We start from the raw sequence: 18,019 nt of genomic DNA on the forward strand, positions 1-18,019 counted from the left end.
AACGCAGCAGGTGACTAGATCAAATGACATAATAAAGTGAGTATCTCTATCGATTGCTGGTGCCAGGCAGTAATAAAGAACAAGGAGCAATCACAGTTTGCAAAGGGAGACAGAGTGTGTGGCGAGGCAGATGGCAGGGCTAGGTAGGGGTGGAGCTGATGAAGCACAGCTGATGCATTGTTTCTCCAGGACCGATTATCTGAATTAAAACAAATGGCTGTGGGAGTTTTGTGCTGTATGACACACCATGTGGTGGAAAGTGGCTAAAGGAGATTTTTTTTTTTTTCCTACCAGGCTTCAGAGGCTCAGGGATTCACTTACATTCTCACACAAAATCCCTGGTTTATCTTTAGCTCTTTGTTAAACTGCAGATTTATGAAAATATGTTTTGAAAAATGTCTGACTTTAATTCCTTAATACGTTGTGATACGAAGGAAGAAATACTTAATAATGAAGAGTCGATTTGGAATCTTGGATATCTGCAGCAGAAGGGAATGGTTTCTCAAAAAAATGGCTGCTGAAGACAAAGGGAGGAGTTTTAATCAAAGCAAAAGTGTTTTCCACCAATTTTTCTGAGTTAGTAATATTAACTCAGGCTTCCATCATACAAAGCCTGGTAACTGCATTACGCCAGGAAACAAACACCCACAGTTAGATTAGAAGATCCCTATAATTAAGCAGTTATGATCCCCAGAACTCCAGAGATAAAATTCCAACCCAAAATTTAACACATCAATCCAACTCTTTGCAAGTTTCGCCAAAGCAACTGATGGGTTATTTCTTCAAATTTGATCAAATATTGTTTTCTGTCTACCACATACTGTGAATGAATTTCCCTGCCTTCCCCCATTTAGATTAAAGTGCTGTCAGATCAGCGTGCTGCTGACAAATTGTCCCCTAAAGCCAAGTGGCACAATGTGAATTTTAATCACAGCTGGCCAGTGCGCAGCTTCAAGCCACAGACATGCTGCTCATTACAAGTTTCTGTATTTTTACAGACACACACTCTTATTGATATCCTTAAATTACTAAAAAGTTAGAAGAATTAATAAGAATACCTGCTTATAAGCGTCATTTTCAACAGTATAATAACAATGAGATACACATAGTGCAACGGTTAGCTGTTTCTCATTCTGAGGGCAGAAGTAGGCCAAGGGAAGAATTAGGGTTAAAGGCTCCTCTGAGGGTGTGTGGATGTGAATGTGTATTCATTCAGTCAGCTGCATGTGTGTTATCTCACTCTCACAGCACGACATGACACTATGTCATATAGGTGATTATAAATTACTTTAACCAGCCACTGAAGTGAGTCACACACACAAAAATCATATGGGAATATTTGCTCTACTTTAAATATTCTAAAAGTGTTTATGGCACCCTGATCACTTGATGGTAACACTGAAAAATCTACAAAAATCTCACCTTTAATTTGAATATAATTGGAAACATTTTTATTTTTAGACTAGCAGCTATCTTTTTGCTCACGTCTGCCTTGTTTGACGGACATAGTTTCTTGTATTTCCCATTTTGAAGAGCAAATAAGAAAAATCAAGCATCTGTTATTCCCCAGAAAAACAGTAAGTCGTGGATTATTAATAGAAAGTTCCTAAGAAGTCTGAGTTGCTTAATAGGTTCAGTTAGTTCTATTTTAATGTAATCACCAGGCTTGGCATCATTGCAAAAGCAGTCATTATGCAACAGAAACAGAAAAACCTTGATAAGTTAAATTTATTCCTCCGCGAATGACTACACTCAATTCACAGATTAGATTTTTCAACGTTTTTAGTGCGAGGTTCTACTTAGGCAATAAATGATTAATTTTTTACGTAGCTCTACTAGAGGTTGGGGATGTTGTTTGAAGCTTCATTTTTATTCGAACAGCACTTCTCTTTCAGATTGTATTATTCTGAAATCTTTGATAGCTGCAAGTCGAGTAGTTTGTGTCTTCTCTGAAGATTCTCCAAAGAAATTGCAACTAAGGGAAACTGAACTTATTTCTGATGTGAAGGTTTTTATTAAAGCAATATGTGAATGATCCCTTTGTAACCCATGTGAGGTTACAAAGGGACCTCACATTAGAAATGCAGATGTCAACAAACATCTGCATTTCTAGCTGGGAGCGAGATGATGGGAGAGCTGTGAGGCGCGGGCCATGTTTCATTAGTTCTGGGTGACTGGGGCAGACTTTAATATGATGTACGCCCAGCATGGGACAATTAGAGAGGTAAACACAAGTAAACACACACAGCTGTTGTGGGATTGTAGCTGACGAGATTAGAAACATTGAGAGAAATGGGTTAGTGTCCTGCAGGGGTCTAACAGCAAACTCAGGAACAGACTGCTTGGACCAGCTCCAGTCTTCATTAAAGGAAAGACAGTGAGGGAAAGCAGCTTTCAGCCTCAATGTGAACATATTGATTCATTTGTAACCTTTCTATGCAACAAATCACTTTTAAAAACTGCAGGCTGCAAGATAATGGTCAACTTGAAAAGCTGTTGTAATATTATGGTACTGTGTTAGAGAAGCTGAACATATTCAATACTGAAGTTTGCATACTCTTCCCATGTATTATAATACTACAACAATGGAGACGTTTTTAAAACTACAAAAAGGAAACACCGATTCAATTGAATAGACAAATTCTATAACATTTTTGTAAATTCTATAAAATCTAAATCTGAAAGAGACTTATGTGCATTTAAGTCATCATGTATATCAACCTAAAAATACAAAGATACACAGAGAAATCTGCTTTTGACCAGAATCAGTAGATGTTCAGCTTGATTTTATCAAATGCTCTGCAGCTGGATGAGTTGAGCCACACATTTAGGGAAGAATTCTCCAAAGTGCAAAAAGAAGTATGACATATCCTTCATGAGTTTTTATTTTTTGCAAGCTGAACTAATGCACTGTCTTCCAAATTGCAGCCTTAAATTGTTTTAAGTGACAGGACTATGCACAAGAAGATTATTTTGTCCAACCCGCTGCATATGGTCACCTGGACTAGAAAAAGGTGCTGCAGTAGATTATTTCGTCAAAAGAGAAAATTGCTGTTATAGAAGAAAAAGGTGACAGCAACACTTGTAATTCTCTTGGTATGTTGCTGTATTTGTCGGTGTATAAATGTTAGAAATGTATTGAGAAAGAAGTGAAAATAGGTATCTTAGAAAGATAAGGTTGGTAACCTTGTTGAAGGTAAGGGTAGAAAGTAAACAGGGATCTGTTTTTCTGTTGTATTTGACAGATGGAACTATAAAGCGAATAAGATTTATTAATACATGAATCATTACCACATAACCCAGATTCTTTGGAGAAAAGCTGATGACAACCACAAGCAGAAAAATCCTTCAAAAAACAGTCAGAGCAAAAAAAATGAGGCACTGAGCAACCAAAGTGTGATAAATCAGCAGTTCCCTAATGAAGGAACAGAATATTTCTGTGCGAGAACTGCACTTAACTTCACACTTTCTTTAATTATGCACTCTGTTTAATATTGATGACTAAATTCAGGCTATTTTTCCAATTAATTTTTGAAATTTTGCTCTTTCACTATATAACTAAATACCTTTTAAGTACAAAGAGGTTTCATAAGGAAGGGGGAAATTGAGAACAAAGCAATATAATTTTGTAAACATATCAGATTACGAAGGCCTAATAAACAGTCAGGAAGAGGGATTGCTCCAGATTCACTCGACACAATCAGCTGAGTTTCCTTAGATAAAACTTTCTTTCTACCAATTAGCATAATATGCTGAAATGCCTAGAGGTTTAAACTAAAAAGTAACAAGCTGATTAGCTAATTCTCCTGTTTTTGTGACTTACTGTTCAGCAATAATGTAGCCTTCCTCCACAGGTGTGCATCTGACACCGGCCACTTCTACGTTGTCCACCATGTCTGAGAAAGCAAGGCCAAGGTTTGTGCCATAGATAGTCACCCGAGTTCCCCCCTCTGGTGGTCCAGCCATCGGAGTCACCTGAAGGACACAAAAAGCAACTTGTCAAAAGAGTATTTGCACAATGTTTTGAACAACCAGCACAGGCCACAGAACATGTTTGTGTAAATATGTTGTGCTTCTTAAAGCAAATAATGTCAGGACCTGAGGTGAGTTACTGTACCAAGAGGGCATTGAAGTCACATAAGTAGCTAACGCACAAGTTTGGCTCGTCTTTATGTTAAAACATGGTAACACTTCAGGGTTTCAGTATTCTGGTGTGGGACACAAACCTCTCCTCTATCTCTTCCATCTCACTTTGCCCAGAACTCTTAGAAGTTTTAGAATAACAGTTTATAAGTGGTCATATTTAAATGTTAATAGCAGGCAGAACTGACTTGGCACAGAGCTTATAAATCCATTGTTAGGGTGCCAGTTTGTTGGGTTTCTAAGATACTGCTCAGAGTTTTTCTCTTCCTTGCTGGATAAGCTGCAATATAAAGTTTCAATTTACTCCTCAACTTTGACATGGCAACATCAACATTGCTCTGATGCCTGGGCTTGTCCATCAAATTTTATTTTTTGGTAACTTATTAGGGTTTACCAGAATTAACACCAAGTAAACCACTTGCACTGACTACACAGATCAGCTGTTTAATCTGAAAAAGTATTTCTGACCAAAATAAATTCTTGGTTGTTTCATTAGTTACATCCCACATTTCTGACTGCAGACCCACCCACATCTCACTCCAATCTGCACTTAAACATCAACAACCAGTAAAGATTTCCATTTCATAATTAAGTAATAACATTCACAAAGAAATGAAAGGGATTAACAACACCGGGGATAACTGCTTGATCAGCATCTTCTGCTGTTGCTATTAATGGATAATGTAACAAGGGGCAATATTAATGGTTAGCGTAGGCCACCTACTCATAAACTGCAATATGGCTTCCCAGCATGACCTTGGCACAGTGTGGCAAAGTGCCTTCTGTGCTGCAAAGCCACACTGAATAGTCGACCTGGCATTCATCCAGCCCTTTAGACCCCAAAAAAGGGACTGAAAAAAAGAGTAAGAGAGTAAAATAATGTTTGTGGGCAGGAAAGGGCGTTAACAAAAGACAGAAACTAAGAAAGAGGTGGGCAATAGGGAGGGGATGTCACTTGGCTGTGTAGCTGCTAGTGCAACGTAAAAAAAATCAATATGTTATTACTGGCCACTCATCCAAAAACAAAAGGCAACACGGAGTTTTAACCGGACACCCTCCCCACTCCGCCCGGTACACTCACCCCAGCTTTGCCGGTTTCCCTGTGGGACGCCAGCATTGTAATCTAGATTCAGCGGACATTAATTGCTCTGGATGTAAAGTAAGTGTGTCACTGCACTGCCTGAGGGGTCTGAATACATGAATTTTTTAGCAATGCTTGGGCATGCAGGGTATAAATGGGGGAGAAACATAATGGCTAAAAATATCCATGTCATCTATTTGAGTAGACTTAGTGACAGTTACATAAGCATGGTAGTGGCCTGAGACAGCAGGAGTGAAATGGAGAAGACAGACTGAGCATTTGGGGTGGGGTGGGTAGCGTTGGTAGGTTAGTGAACCCACTCTGTTCTGTCCCATAAGCCAAGATGGGTGACAGGTGAGGCGGAGATGGTGTTGCTATATCACAGATGGGAAAAAACTAAAAGCTTGAGAGACCTCCTCTCTCCTACCCTAAAGGCTGAAAAAGAGCCTTTCCTGTGGTGAAATAAGCACAGGAAGTCTAATCCATGCATGAAACCCATTTGACTGAGCTCCCCATTGGCAGACAGAGGCTTGATTCATCAGGATCACAGAAAATCAACCACTTCAAAGGCACACGCCACCAGTGTCTCCAGGCTGCAAGGCGCTTTGTCTCGGCATTTCTTACCTACATAAAGGGGCAAAATCTATAATGGATCCTTTCTGTACACAAGACTCTGCTTTGATTGCCAGTAAACCTAATTCTAATGACCTTTACGTACAGGAAGGAATGTATTAAAATGATATGCTGCAGATAATCTCATCAGTAGCATCATCTTAGCGTCGCTTGAGTTTTTTTAACACCTTGTCTACAGTGTCTGAAGGGCTGGTATTTCTTTAGACATGTAATCTTCACATGTAATCTTATAAGCAGACATTTTATTCCTTTTTGTGTGATGGACAACACAAAGCACTACATAACTGAAAAAGAAAAAAGACGATATTGGCTTTTCATTTTTTAAAAGAAATAAATATCTGAAGAAAGAGACATGAGTCAATACTTCACAAAACTACCATTTGCTCTTTCTCTCACTATTACAATTTTTTTGGCCAATTCCTCTCTACAGAAAAAACTGAATCTCATTCATTTTGGATTGTCTAACCTCAGCAAATTTCAAATTTTGACAATTCTCAATAGGATTTAAACCTGGGCTTGACAGGGTTATAATACTGCATGTAGATGTTTTGACATAAACTGCTCTACTTCAGTTCTGACTGTACAGATTGTTCTTCAAATAGAAGATGAACTTTTGTAAAAGTCTCAGCATGTTTTTCCAGAATTGTCCTGAAATAACTTCCTGCTATTTCCTCAGTAGCTCCAGTCAGTTACCCCGTCCCTCCTGAAAAAAGTATTCCTCATCATGAAGAAACCAACACCATGTTTAGCTGTGGGAACATGGTGTTGGTCACATGCGACTTCCTCCTCCAAACAACAACTTATGAGTTTTAACCATCATGCAGACTTCCAGAGGAAGCCTCATTGGACATGCATGCACACCCTAGTGCCCTTATTCCTTCTTTTACCACTCAGTGCCACCAATCCACGCTTCCTGTGTAATCCTTTTACCAACACTGCTGCTGCCTGTGTGACATTGTCACACTGTCAATGGAGCGTAATTCCCAACAAACAGCAAGCCTGCATACACACTTCTATCCCAGCATCCCATTAGTGCACTTTCTCCAGTCTAATCTATGTCCTTTGAACACAGGGGACCAGATTACTGGCCTCCTATTTGCTTTGACATCCCATCGTATTTTGCCAAAAGCATTATGCAGAAAGACTGTCTAAATTGAAAGGAGATGTTCAAATCTTCAAGAAAGAAATCATTATAAAAGAAATATTTTGTAGGAAGCTATGCATTTAAGCTGGAGGGAGGAAGAGACAATGTTCTGATGTGAAAAGCCTGGGGTTGCCTGTCAGTGTGGTCTTGACATATTCGGCTGAAGTAATTGTAGAAAAAGATGTGCTGATGCAGGCATGGCTAAACCCAATATACACAGCAGAGAGTAATCCACCACCCCAAGTGCCTTCAGGCCATGCAAGTCTGGCATGTCACTGCAGCTACAACTGCTGAATTTTCCAAGACAATTCAGCAATAACATTTAATCATCACATCTATCATTAAAAGTTAAAATATCAGCACTTTTTTCCCCCGTGTTCCTGTTTTCTGTTCACCGTTTCATATAACTTCCCAGTCACTCCACACAGAAGCTGCATCCCCCTCTCCTTTTACAGCATATTTAGCTTTGGAAATAAAATAAAGTCTGACACAGCTTAGAAGCTTGCAGCTAATCTCATTGTCTTTAGCCTCTACTCAGACTAATTTGAGCATGTCACGTTTAATTGTGAGTGAAATTTAATGGGCTTGATAAAACCGCTCTGGTCACTTTTTTCTCAACAAACAGCATCCTAAATTCTTTATGGGGTCTTAAATGTCTTGTAGAGAGCTAAGAGATATGGGGTGGAAAGAGAGAGAGAGCTCTCAGTGTGTGTTAGGAGGAGGAAATGTAAGGGGACAAAAATGGGAGAAACCAGTGTTGCTTTCATTAAACCTTTTACACACAAATGCCAGTCACATTTATTGGCACGCTTTTTAAAGATGCATACAAAAAAAAAACCTTGATATTGTACTGCAGTAGCACAATCTCACACTAAAAATTATGAACATCCTATCTGTTGTTTGAGTTCATTTACTCTGAACAATCACAGGGAAAAAATCCTTTATTTAAAAAAATATTAGATTTTAACAAAATCACTGTTGGCACAATTACTGCTTTTGCCAGAGGGACAGCACATAGTTATGATCTATAAAAATTCACAAAGTTACAGAGAGAGATTATTTTAGATACCGTAATATGGTGAACAATTTCTTGTTTCGGATCGGTATCCTGTTGAAAGACTCCATTTTTAGTTTACTCATTAAATTCATTTGATTTTTTTATTTAAAATGTACTTGATTTTTTTAAAGATCCAACAAGGTTCATTGGGTCTTTGGAAGAAAAACAAGCCCACAGCATCACAGTTCCTCCATATCTGAACTCAACATAAGGTACTTTTTCACATGTTCGCCCTTTGTTTTATGCTCAAACCAATATGTGTTTCTGAAAAACTACTCTATAGTCTCACCTCACCAAACTAAGGTCTCTGTTTACAAACTCCAGACATTTACGTCAGACAGAAAGTGGCAGTTGGCATGAAGAACACATCTGTTTTCCAAAAGTGAGCTTTTAAGATATTTTTTTTTACCTCCCTTATTGTCCTCACAGTGTTTGGTGGGAAGGTTAAAATTTGTCTTTATGTAATTTTGAGGCTGGTGACTAAAAGAAATGTCAGTTTTTGTTTTTTTTATCATTTTTTCTTGATTGCTAATGAATTGGAAGTTGATCAACTTGAAAATAAATGCGGTGCAAACAATAATCTAATTTAGCCGCATTTATTTGAAAGGAATTGTTCAGGTTACCAATGACTTAGCCAGCAATGATCTTGTTAAAAAACAATTGTTTATTACCATGGGATTTTTACCCACTAATTAAATGTGCTCAAATTAAAGGTTTGAGTATAAAATTATGGTACAGCAATGCAGGATGCATCTAATTTAAGGGTTTCTATGTTTTATTCTGTGCACAGCTCCAACAATTAGCCTAGAAAAACATACAAGGAGGAGGTGAAAGGAAAAGAAACTCTGAACCTGACATTTTTCTTTCCCAAGGCTACAGACCAACGTTTATACAGCCTGTCAGTGGCAGGCAGGGCAGCCTCTTCACTTTGCTGTAAATGCACACAGAAGCTATGGCTAAAGCCAATTGAACAGACGCCTTTTATATGCCCGTCTAACCCCCAGCTTCATTTGATGTTGTTCCCTCTGCTGTTAGTGGGAGCTTACATCTCTTCAATATTAATGGACCATGGTGGGAGGCACCCTGGCACTTAATAGAAACATTAATTATTTAAAAGGCCTATCTTGTGGTAGGCACATCTACTAATGTGCTAGTATGTATACAAATCAGCTCATGATGGGGGCTTCGGTGCATACAATCAAAACCAAATTTATTAATAAATTCAACCCCACTGGGGGGGATGTCTGCTTCTTAAAGCAACTGTAATCAATGAGAGACTAGAGGGGGGTTCTGGGTGGAGCAAACTTCACAACCAATGAAAAGGAAAAAAGAAAATAGGTGTGTCTGTGTTTGAAGTACATGCTCAAACACAGACACCCTACAGTCACAAAGAAATCTGACTTCAGATGGCTCAAAGTAGCCCTTTTCATTCAGAGCTCTGGTTGGTGCTGTGTAATTAACACTGGCTCAATTGTATCTTCAGATAATGTTAGTAAAAAGTAAACCACAACTCTTTGATGATTTAATGTTTAATGTCTTAAAAACAGCAGCTTTTGGAGTCAATCACCAATACATAATAAGAAAAGCAAATAAGATGCTTTCCATTTCCACAACAGTTTAATTGATTCATTTTAAATAAGCTTGAGTTTTATTCACTGTAAATATTTGTGCCATGTTAACAAGGAAACAATCATTGGAAATATCTTAAGGTGACACCTTGTCAGCAAAGCTGCAGCTATAATCAATAGACTTCTGGATAACAACTGGATCCAGCAATCCAATATTTCTGCACTTGCAGACTAATTTGAAATGTGCATTTAATTTTCTATTTTTAATTTGTCTCTCGTTATGGACTCCAAACATGCTCAGGTGAGCCGTAGCCATCCAACGGTCTTTGAGAATAATTTTTGATGTGTTAACCATTTCTACTAATTCAAATAGATGTTAAATAAGTGGTATCTTACCTACAATCAGTGAATTCAAAAGTCAGAGAATTAAAATTATGCAATGTGTTATTATTTACAAGTGATTAACCCAAGTTCACCTTAAGTTACGCAACACATTCTCACATTAGATCCATGCAAATTAGACATCCTATAAGATTGCATTAATGCAGGTTACTTATTCAAGTCATGAACTGGTTTGTTGGCAGCCATTTAATTTAATCTAAATGCTATTGCAAACAATTGAACATAACTTGGAATATTAATAAAGTGCAATATCTCAGTCAAAGTATAAACATGCATACATCCAACTTGCATAAAATGTATGCAAGTTGGTACTCACTAATGTCAGGTTTTAAAAAATTTATTCAAAGAGGAAGTTATTTTATTGTCAAGAACCATAAGTGTTCATATAAACACTTGTTAGTCATTTTCAACATATCCACTTCTGAACTGTATTTATACCATTTAAGGACTATGTGGGGGAGATGACTCAAAAACTGTGTTCTAATTCTGGATTTAAAATCTATGTTGTCAAGACTAAGAAATAAAAAAAAAGTAGAAAACAGAGGACTGGTGTGAAGGGGAAAACAATCCTAGAATCGCTCTCTTGTTTTCCACACAGAAAACTGGTTAAGATAAGCAGATCAATTAACCACCATGTTGAATTAAGTTTTTAATTGGCTAGAGTTTGATGGCGGTGAAGTCGGAAGTCGAATGAATCTATGTGGAGACAGAGAGGTCTGGTGGGTTAACCACAAAGCACTGGTGTGTTACCAAACCTAATTAAATAGTCAGTCCCTACTGGCCTGACTCCTCAGTGACAGCAAACGCACCAGGGTGGAGGAGAACGTGGCCTGAGCAAGCCAGGGCCCAATTATGGAAAACAGTTAACCGCTTCCAGATCACGACCCAGGTGTTGCTGAGATGGAAGATATTGAAGTGATGGGTGGGACTTTTGAACTGTGTGGGGGAAGCAGAAGGAGCTGCCACTCATACACATGCCTGTAATCTAATGCAAAATATTTATGTAACCTTTAGAGATATTTATTCAGACTTTTGATTGCAAAGTTCTACTGCCAACTATTTCTATGTGCCAAAGTTACTTTCAAAGGCCTGATTTAACCTTGTGCAAAGGCAAAAAAAACCTTAAAACCTATGAGGAAGCATCTATAGAGACTGCACAAAGCGAAAGCAGATGTCAAAACAACAGCCCTTTAAAACTGAATAAATCTGTCCTTGTTATATGTGTGAATGCACCCCCGCTTTGCCCTTGCAAAAATCGTGAAGGTGAAGTGAACTCTGAGCGTGACACATCCAACCACCTAAACAATTAGATGCAGATTCTTCCTCGCAATTAGATAAACCTGGACAAACTGCTGTCAGACACCAAGCGTTTAGAGATCTCACACAAGTAGGTGAGAAAAGCACCATGGGGAGCTCAGAGGAGGTTTATTCTCATTCGTGCTGCGTCCAGACTAAGCAAGGGAAGAATGGAAAACCTAGTTTTCTTGCATTTCTCTACAAAGTCATTCAGACATTTTAGAGGTCAGTATTTATGTGTCTGCACAAAACATGAGCAGCTATTGTCAGCTCAACTCTAGCAATGTTTTGTAAATACTAAAAGCTACTTTAGCTCCAACAAAGATCTTTAACTGTCACATTTTTTAACTCTTCTGCTAAAAAATGCGACATGGCTTTGACTGCACACTAGCCAGAACATACTATTCCCAGTGTGATTCCAGCATGAAGCAGGGGGGATGCTTCTCTTCTGTATGGACTGGAAAGTTTGTCAGAGTTAATGGGAAGATGGATGGAAGTAAATACTGGACAGTTTTGACGGGCTGCCGGGTCCGACCTGCAGGCAGGCTGCAAAAGACTACAGGCCGGAGCGAAGATTCAACTGGAAGGCCAACGGCACAAAACCTACAGCCAGAGCTGCAATGGAATGGTTTATATCAAACTATATTTTTGCATACTCAAAACAAATTAATGTTTACAAACACTCCCATTCTTATCTAACCGTCCTGGAGGTTTGGACTTTTACATTTTTCTCGATTTTGTGCATCTACTGAGGCACAGATCCATCACCAGTGGATGGGAAGGTTTGCCACATCAGAACCTGTTTGGCAAATACGTCTCTGCATCTCCCCTTTAGCGAATTCGGAAAAGCCACACACCACCTGAAGCAGGTTTAAGAGATGTTGTGCAACATTTAGGAAGTTATTTTGAATTTTGCAGTTTCCATCAACCTTTTGTAATGCAATACTTCAAAAATCAGATTGATGGACATGGGGCTTGAGAGGGAAAAAAATGAATGCCACAATTATAAGTTTTCTCTGTGTATAAAACCATGCATCTTTTTTCTCCCGTTTCATAATCATGCTCCATTCTGCTGTTCTATCACATAAAAATCCAATAAACCAGCATGAAGTTTGTGTCTTTAACACAACGAAATGTTGAAAGGAATGTGAATACATTTGCAATTTGGCACTCTGAGTGCAGTACTGCAGCACGAGATGATTGTCAATGATGAATTGTGACTGAATGAAGATCCAGATTGCAGTGGAAGCAGACAGTGACAGACTGACTGCAGCTGCATCTGAGTGGGCAGGCAAGCAAGACAGAAAGCTGATTATCAGTGCAAACCTCAGTGATGCGTGGGTTGGTACACTTGACGTTCTTGGTGGACAGGTTGAGCCAGCGAGTGGTGTAAGGGTTGATGAGAGGGCAGTGATGTCGCAGTGTGCACCTTCCCTCTCCGCTACACCAGCCGCACTGGAACTTCCTGTCTGCCTTCAGGCACATGCCACAGCTGTCCCGCTGGGCTGCACACTTATACAGGTGCACTGTGGGGTAAAGCAGGTAACACAGTAAAGACGTGGTCAGTGAATGTTTGTTAATTGTTGTTTTAAGGAAAACTGACAGCATGTTAGATGGGACAGTATCTCCTCCTTTATATTTCTATACAGTGCATCTCTAACATTTTATCTCATTTGCTTCTCTACTCTGTTTTCTGCAAACATCTACTGTTCTTACCTTGTATATTCTCTGGGTTGTCAATAATGAAGTTGCCATTCCACACCACTGAAAAATCCACAGGCAGCTCACTGATCCTCATTCCCTCATACAGATACTGGAGGCCAGAGTCAGCGAAGCAGAGACAGAAAGAGACAGAAGAGAGGATCACAGTGGAAAAGAGAAAGAAAGAAAAAAAGAAAGAGGAATATTTCAATGGGAGGTCTGGGAATTGGAATCCCCGAGAGTTCTTGTATAGCAGTTGCAGCAACATTTCCTTCCTATGTTACAGCAAACTTACATCATCTCAATATCTGAGCTGACACACAGGAACCACCCCAATAAAAAAATGGGTCAGCTGGAAACACTGAGCTTTCTTTGGTTCTCTCCTTTGTCATCACCTATTGCATTTGTCAGCTTTGACTAAACAATACTCGCAGAAACACAAGTATATGCAACATGTGGTAAAAGAGATCTGTGATATCTTTGCCAACACTTTCTTAAAATGGCAGAGATTGGTCGAGGTCTACATGGATACAAACAACCACCAACATTCATTTTCCAAGATGGATGCTTTCGGACTATTGGAAGACTGGAAAATGTATGCACAACTCAACACCAAAAGGACTTAACCATTTATGAACACTGGAGTATTCACAAGGATATTTTGTGCGTATGTGCAAACCAGAGGGCGCATCATTTAATTCTGAAGTGCACACAAAGGAAGGTCTGCTGCTGAAGTAGCACTACAGAACAAGCAACATCTCTGCATTCATTTAAGGTCAGCCAGGCTTTTTCAAATTCAAACTAGACAAAACTGATTTTGAAACCCTGAGCTTGGCATGAAGATTACATTAGAAATACAGCTGGTTGTAATTTTGATGCAGCAGAATTAAAACTGGAAAAATACTCCCTGCTGCGCTGTGCCTCCACCAAAAAGCAGGACAGTGATCACACAAGAGATAAAATTGATGTGAGCGGGAGTCCTCCCTGAGACGGCCTCATATTGTTCTTATAGTTCTGAAAGTCTTTCAAGTGGCTGTTTCTTATCTGGACCTGGCGCTCACTATTTGAAAATATTTTTCCAGACCTGTTTGATCACCTCAGCCCCTGCTGTGTTTCTGGCTACAGAGAGGACGACAGCAGCCTGATGCAAAAATAGGTACAAATTGTTCCCATCTGCTGGGCTTGATGGTCGTGTTTTGTTGTCTGAATGCATCTGTTTCATGAATCCAGAGCAGAGAAAACAGAAGATAAAACAAAACAAAAAAAAAAATAAAGAAAACTCCCTTTCTCCATGAATTCCCAAATCGGGTGAATATACAAAGCAGTTTCTAATTAAATTAGATGTTTCTACATTTTTTATTTTAAACCTTTTATGCTATTTCTGTGCCTTAATGGTGCAGCCTTACCAAAAGCAAATTAGGTAAGGCTACAGCTGCTGAAATGTTCAGTGTCTGTTACCACTTGTTCCTGCATAAGTGAACTAATAAATTCAATTCAATGAGAGCACCAAATATAAAACATTCTGCAGATTTTAAAAGATAATGGAAAAAGATATGTTTAATTTATTTTGGGTTAAAAATGTATCACATTATAAAATTAACATTAAAAATGCACTTGTGCAATTATATCCTTTTAATTTCAGCTTAATTTCTATGACAGGGATTGACCTCACTAACCATCTCCTCCTTTCTCTTTTTTTCCATGGAAACTGCATGAAGCAAACAGCTCTGGTCTTTGAGAATACAAAGCTATTTGCTGTATAAATCTATACAAATATATGAGTGCTTCTCCGTATAGGCATACATATCTGTTAATTTAATTGCGGACAAACTACAGGAACACTGGGAGATGCTATTTACGTCATAAGGTCATTTCCCCTTATCTCAGAAGTCAATGGATACATAAACTCACAAATTGCTTAAGAGTCCCACTTGGTGTACATGTGAGCAAATAACACAAAACTTTCCACTCAAAAGCCAGAGAAGTGAAGACATTTACACTTGACTTAGGAAGCATTTCTCAGCTTACCGAACTGTTCTGGCACTGTACGCTGGAGCTGTTGAAGCGAAGGGCGGTGACTCGATGGCTGACCCCCTGGATGTGGAGGACACATTCATAGCCTCGCTGGCCAGACTGGGGCTGTGGCAGGTTCTTGGCCTTTAGGGTGATTGGCTTCACCTCCCCTGCTGGGATCAGAATCTCCTCCGAGGGCACCAGCTGGGGACAGTCCTGCAGGGGGCAGAGAGCAGAAGAGTGTCAGCAAAACAGAGAGAGGAAATTGCATTTTGGTTTGAAGGTCACCAGCAAGGGGAGAGAAATCACAATGTCATGTAGGCGTCATGAATAAGAATATATTAAAAAAAGAGTGCTGTCAAAGTGAAGTATCGTTTTCAGTTTAAAGTAGCTGCACTACAATCAAAGCACTAAGTGTGTGTAAAGCCAGAATCTACCAAAGACACAGAGGTGTGTTTAAGCTGCTTCCATCTCACATGACTGACGTGGTCAGAGTGACATTGTTAAGACTTGTTAAGCTCAGTCGCTCTGGGGATAATGGACTGTTAATTGCTGTTGCCGAGAACAAGAGCTCTGAATGAGAGGCGGCATTTTGAAAAATAGAGACGATTCGATGGCTGTCTTTCAGAAGACATGCCCGGAGGCTGACAGAGAGCTGCAACACAGACGACGATGCAAGCAGAAGGAAACCGAGACGGGCTCTGTGTGTGGAGAAAACACAGGAACAGAGAATTTATCTTCTCGTGCGTGTGCGTGTTCCACCAACCTCAGAGGTGTTGACTCGTCCCTCCTGGAAGGAGCAGCTGGAGGGGTCATGGGTACACAAGTTGCGGTATTTGCACCAGTGGCAGCGGAAGGCACTGTTCACACATGACAGACACCTGGGTGAAGACAAAAACACACACAAGTGGTGAGCAGTTCACAGTCAAGAAGAGACAGAGAGCTTGCCAAAGACGGGGTTGGGGGAAGGAGTCACAAAGGAAATGAGTTCATGTCCCAAGTAGGCACATGCTGTTGTTGCGCCCTTGTGGCTGGCACTGTACCCAGTCACTGCAGGACCCAGCTCTGCCTGCATAAATTTAGTGCTGCCATACATTCATTCTGCATGTCTGACTTAATATTAGTCCTCACCGCCACAATCAGAGGGGGAGGAGCCGAGACGGAGGGGAAAACTTTGAGTAATGAGGACAAATAAAACATTTGCTCAGCTTGAGCCTGCAATTACTATTAGTTCAGCATTGTTTGACTGGTTGTGTTTAAGCATGTGCATGCGAGTATTTTTGAATGCATAGTATACATGTTTGCTTGGATCATACTGAAGGACAAAACTGTGTTTTAGTAATATTTAAATGACACAGCATGTAGTTACACCAAGTAAATGAGTAAAAAACATGTGAGCAAATTTGTACTTGAAATGCATCTAAATATTTAAATAATTTATTAAGCACAAGAATATGTTTATAAAAAGTGAAAAAACTCAATTAAAATAAAATATATTTATGTATGTAAAAAACTCAATTACATTGTGTGAATATTGAAAGAAATAGATTGGTAATTGCTTACATGTTTGATTTATTAAATACATAATTAAATATTTAAATTGGAATAATATATGTTAATATATGGAATAACTTAACTTAAATAAAACTGCTGTGAATATAAATATATATGTCAATATTTTTATGTTGTGTCGAGTATTTTTTTTTCCACCTTGTTTCAGATAATCTAATGTTAAAATTAGAAAATGATAACCTTCCTAGATCAAATCATTATTCAAAAAGCTGTGTGAAAACATAAATCCCCCTCACTTAAATCAGGCATTAATTGTGATTAATGCAGGTTCACTGCAAAAGAACCTGTCAGAAAACATGAAGTAGTCTAAACAATTCTAAAAAGCAACACCGCATGGCCCGATGCGCAAAACTTACATGAGAAACGGATCCATTGACATCTGTAAGTGTTGAAATGGGTACAACATTAAAGGGCAATGCTCATCAGCAGTGTCAGATGCGCATAAAAAAAACTAGCCATACTTTTCTTTTAATCACACAACCTTTACCAGCTGTGTCTCGTCAGCAGCCCACACTAAAAGGCCTGGTGTCCAGAGATCCTATTAAAGAGAGTTCTGAAGCTTTCCAAAGCTGGAGTCCAGTATGTCGCATCTCTGAACTTTTGTACAAAGGACCTAAAGTGTGTTAAAGGCACCGGCAGCTAACAGTATTTGACAAGACGTGCCATAAAACTCAAAATGAGCATTCTTTTGAAGGCTTTTGGACTCTGAAAAACTACAGGAAGAGCCATTATCCATGAGCAAAACAAAGATGGAACAGAAGTGAGCCTTCCCAGTTTCCCCAAATCATCTCAAGAGTGAAAGATGATAAAATAAACCAGAACAACATCGTAAGCATAAACAACCTCAGTTAAGATCAGTGTTTATGAACTAGCAAGAAAATGCAAAATTTTGACCCCAAGTGTTAGAACACTTGCATCGTGCAGAAGGACATTAACCAAAGCCTTGATCTCTGAATGTCTAAAAAATAATATGAAGAGTTTAGAGATCCCAAGTCTTGACTTAAATCCGATTAAAATACTTTGAAGGGACTTTAAGTAGGATGTTGCTGCACACACTATTCCACTGTAACTGAATAAAAACAATTAAGGAAAAAAACAAGCAGTCCAAAATTCTCCCACAGGATTGTAAAAGAGTCATTGCGGCTTACCACAAATACAACATAAACCCTTCTCGGCAAATTATTTATATACATCCCTAAAATAAAAGTGCTATTAAAAAAACAGAAATCATTCCATGAGAAAGCCCTTAGAAGCCCAGATCCATGCTTAGCTGCAGGGTTTGTAAGGTTGCTCAGAGTATTATGACTGCAAATAAAAGCTTCTTTACAGAAACTAGTTCAGTGAGCTTGCAGGAGCGTAATACATGGTGAACAACACTCATTATTAATGATTTTCAACAATACACAGGG

The 18,019-nt window shown here is 39.0% G+C and overlaps 1 protein-coding gene across 1 annotated transcript in view; it reads right to left on the minus strand.

The window, feature by feature from the left end:
* plxna2 (plexin A2) overlaps nucleotides 1–18,019 on the minus strand; it is a 155,255-nt gene that overhangs the window by 41,966 nt on the left and 95,270 nt on the right. Inside the window, exons 8-12 of the mRNA XM_008414720.2 lie at nucleotides 15,805–15,919; nucleotides 15,054–15,254; nucleotides 13,041–13,137; nucleotides 12,651–12,850; nucleotides 3,824–3,975 (exon numbers count right to left, since the gene is read on the minus strand). Of these exons, the coding sequence (XP_008412942.1) occupies nucleotides 3,824–3,975; nucleotides 12,651–12,850; nucleotides 13,041–13,137; nucleotides 15,054–15,254; nucleotides 15,805–15,919 (765 nt within the window). The remainder of the gene's footprint in view (nucleotides 1–3,823; nucleotides 3,976–12,650; nucleotides 12,851–13,040; nucleotides 13,138–15,053; nucleotides 15,255–15,804; nucleotides 15,920–18,019) is intronic.

The sequence above is a fragment of the Poecilia reticulata genome, linkage group LG7 (assembly GCF_000633615.1).
Source record: "Poecilia reticulata strain Guanapo linkage group LG7, Guppy_female_1.0+MT, whole genome shotgun sequence".
NCBI classification, from domain to species: domain Eukaryota; kingdom Metazoa; phylum Chordata; class Actinopteri; order Cyprinodontiformes; family Poeciliidae; genus Poecilia; species Poecilia reticulata.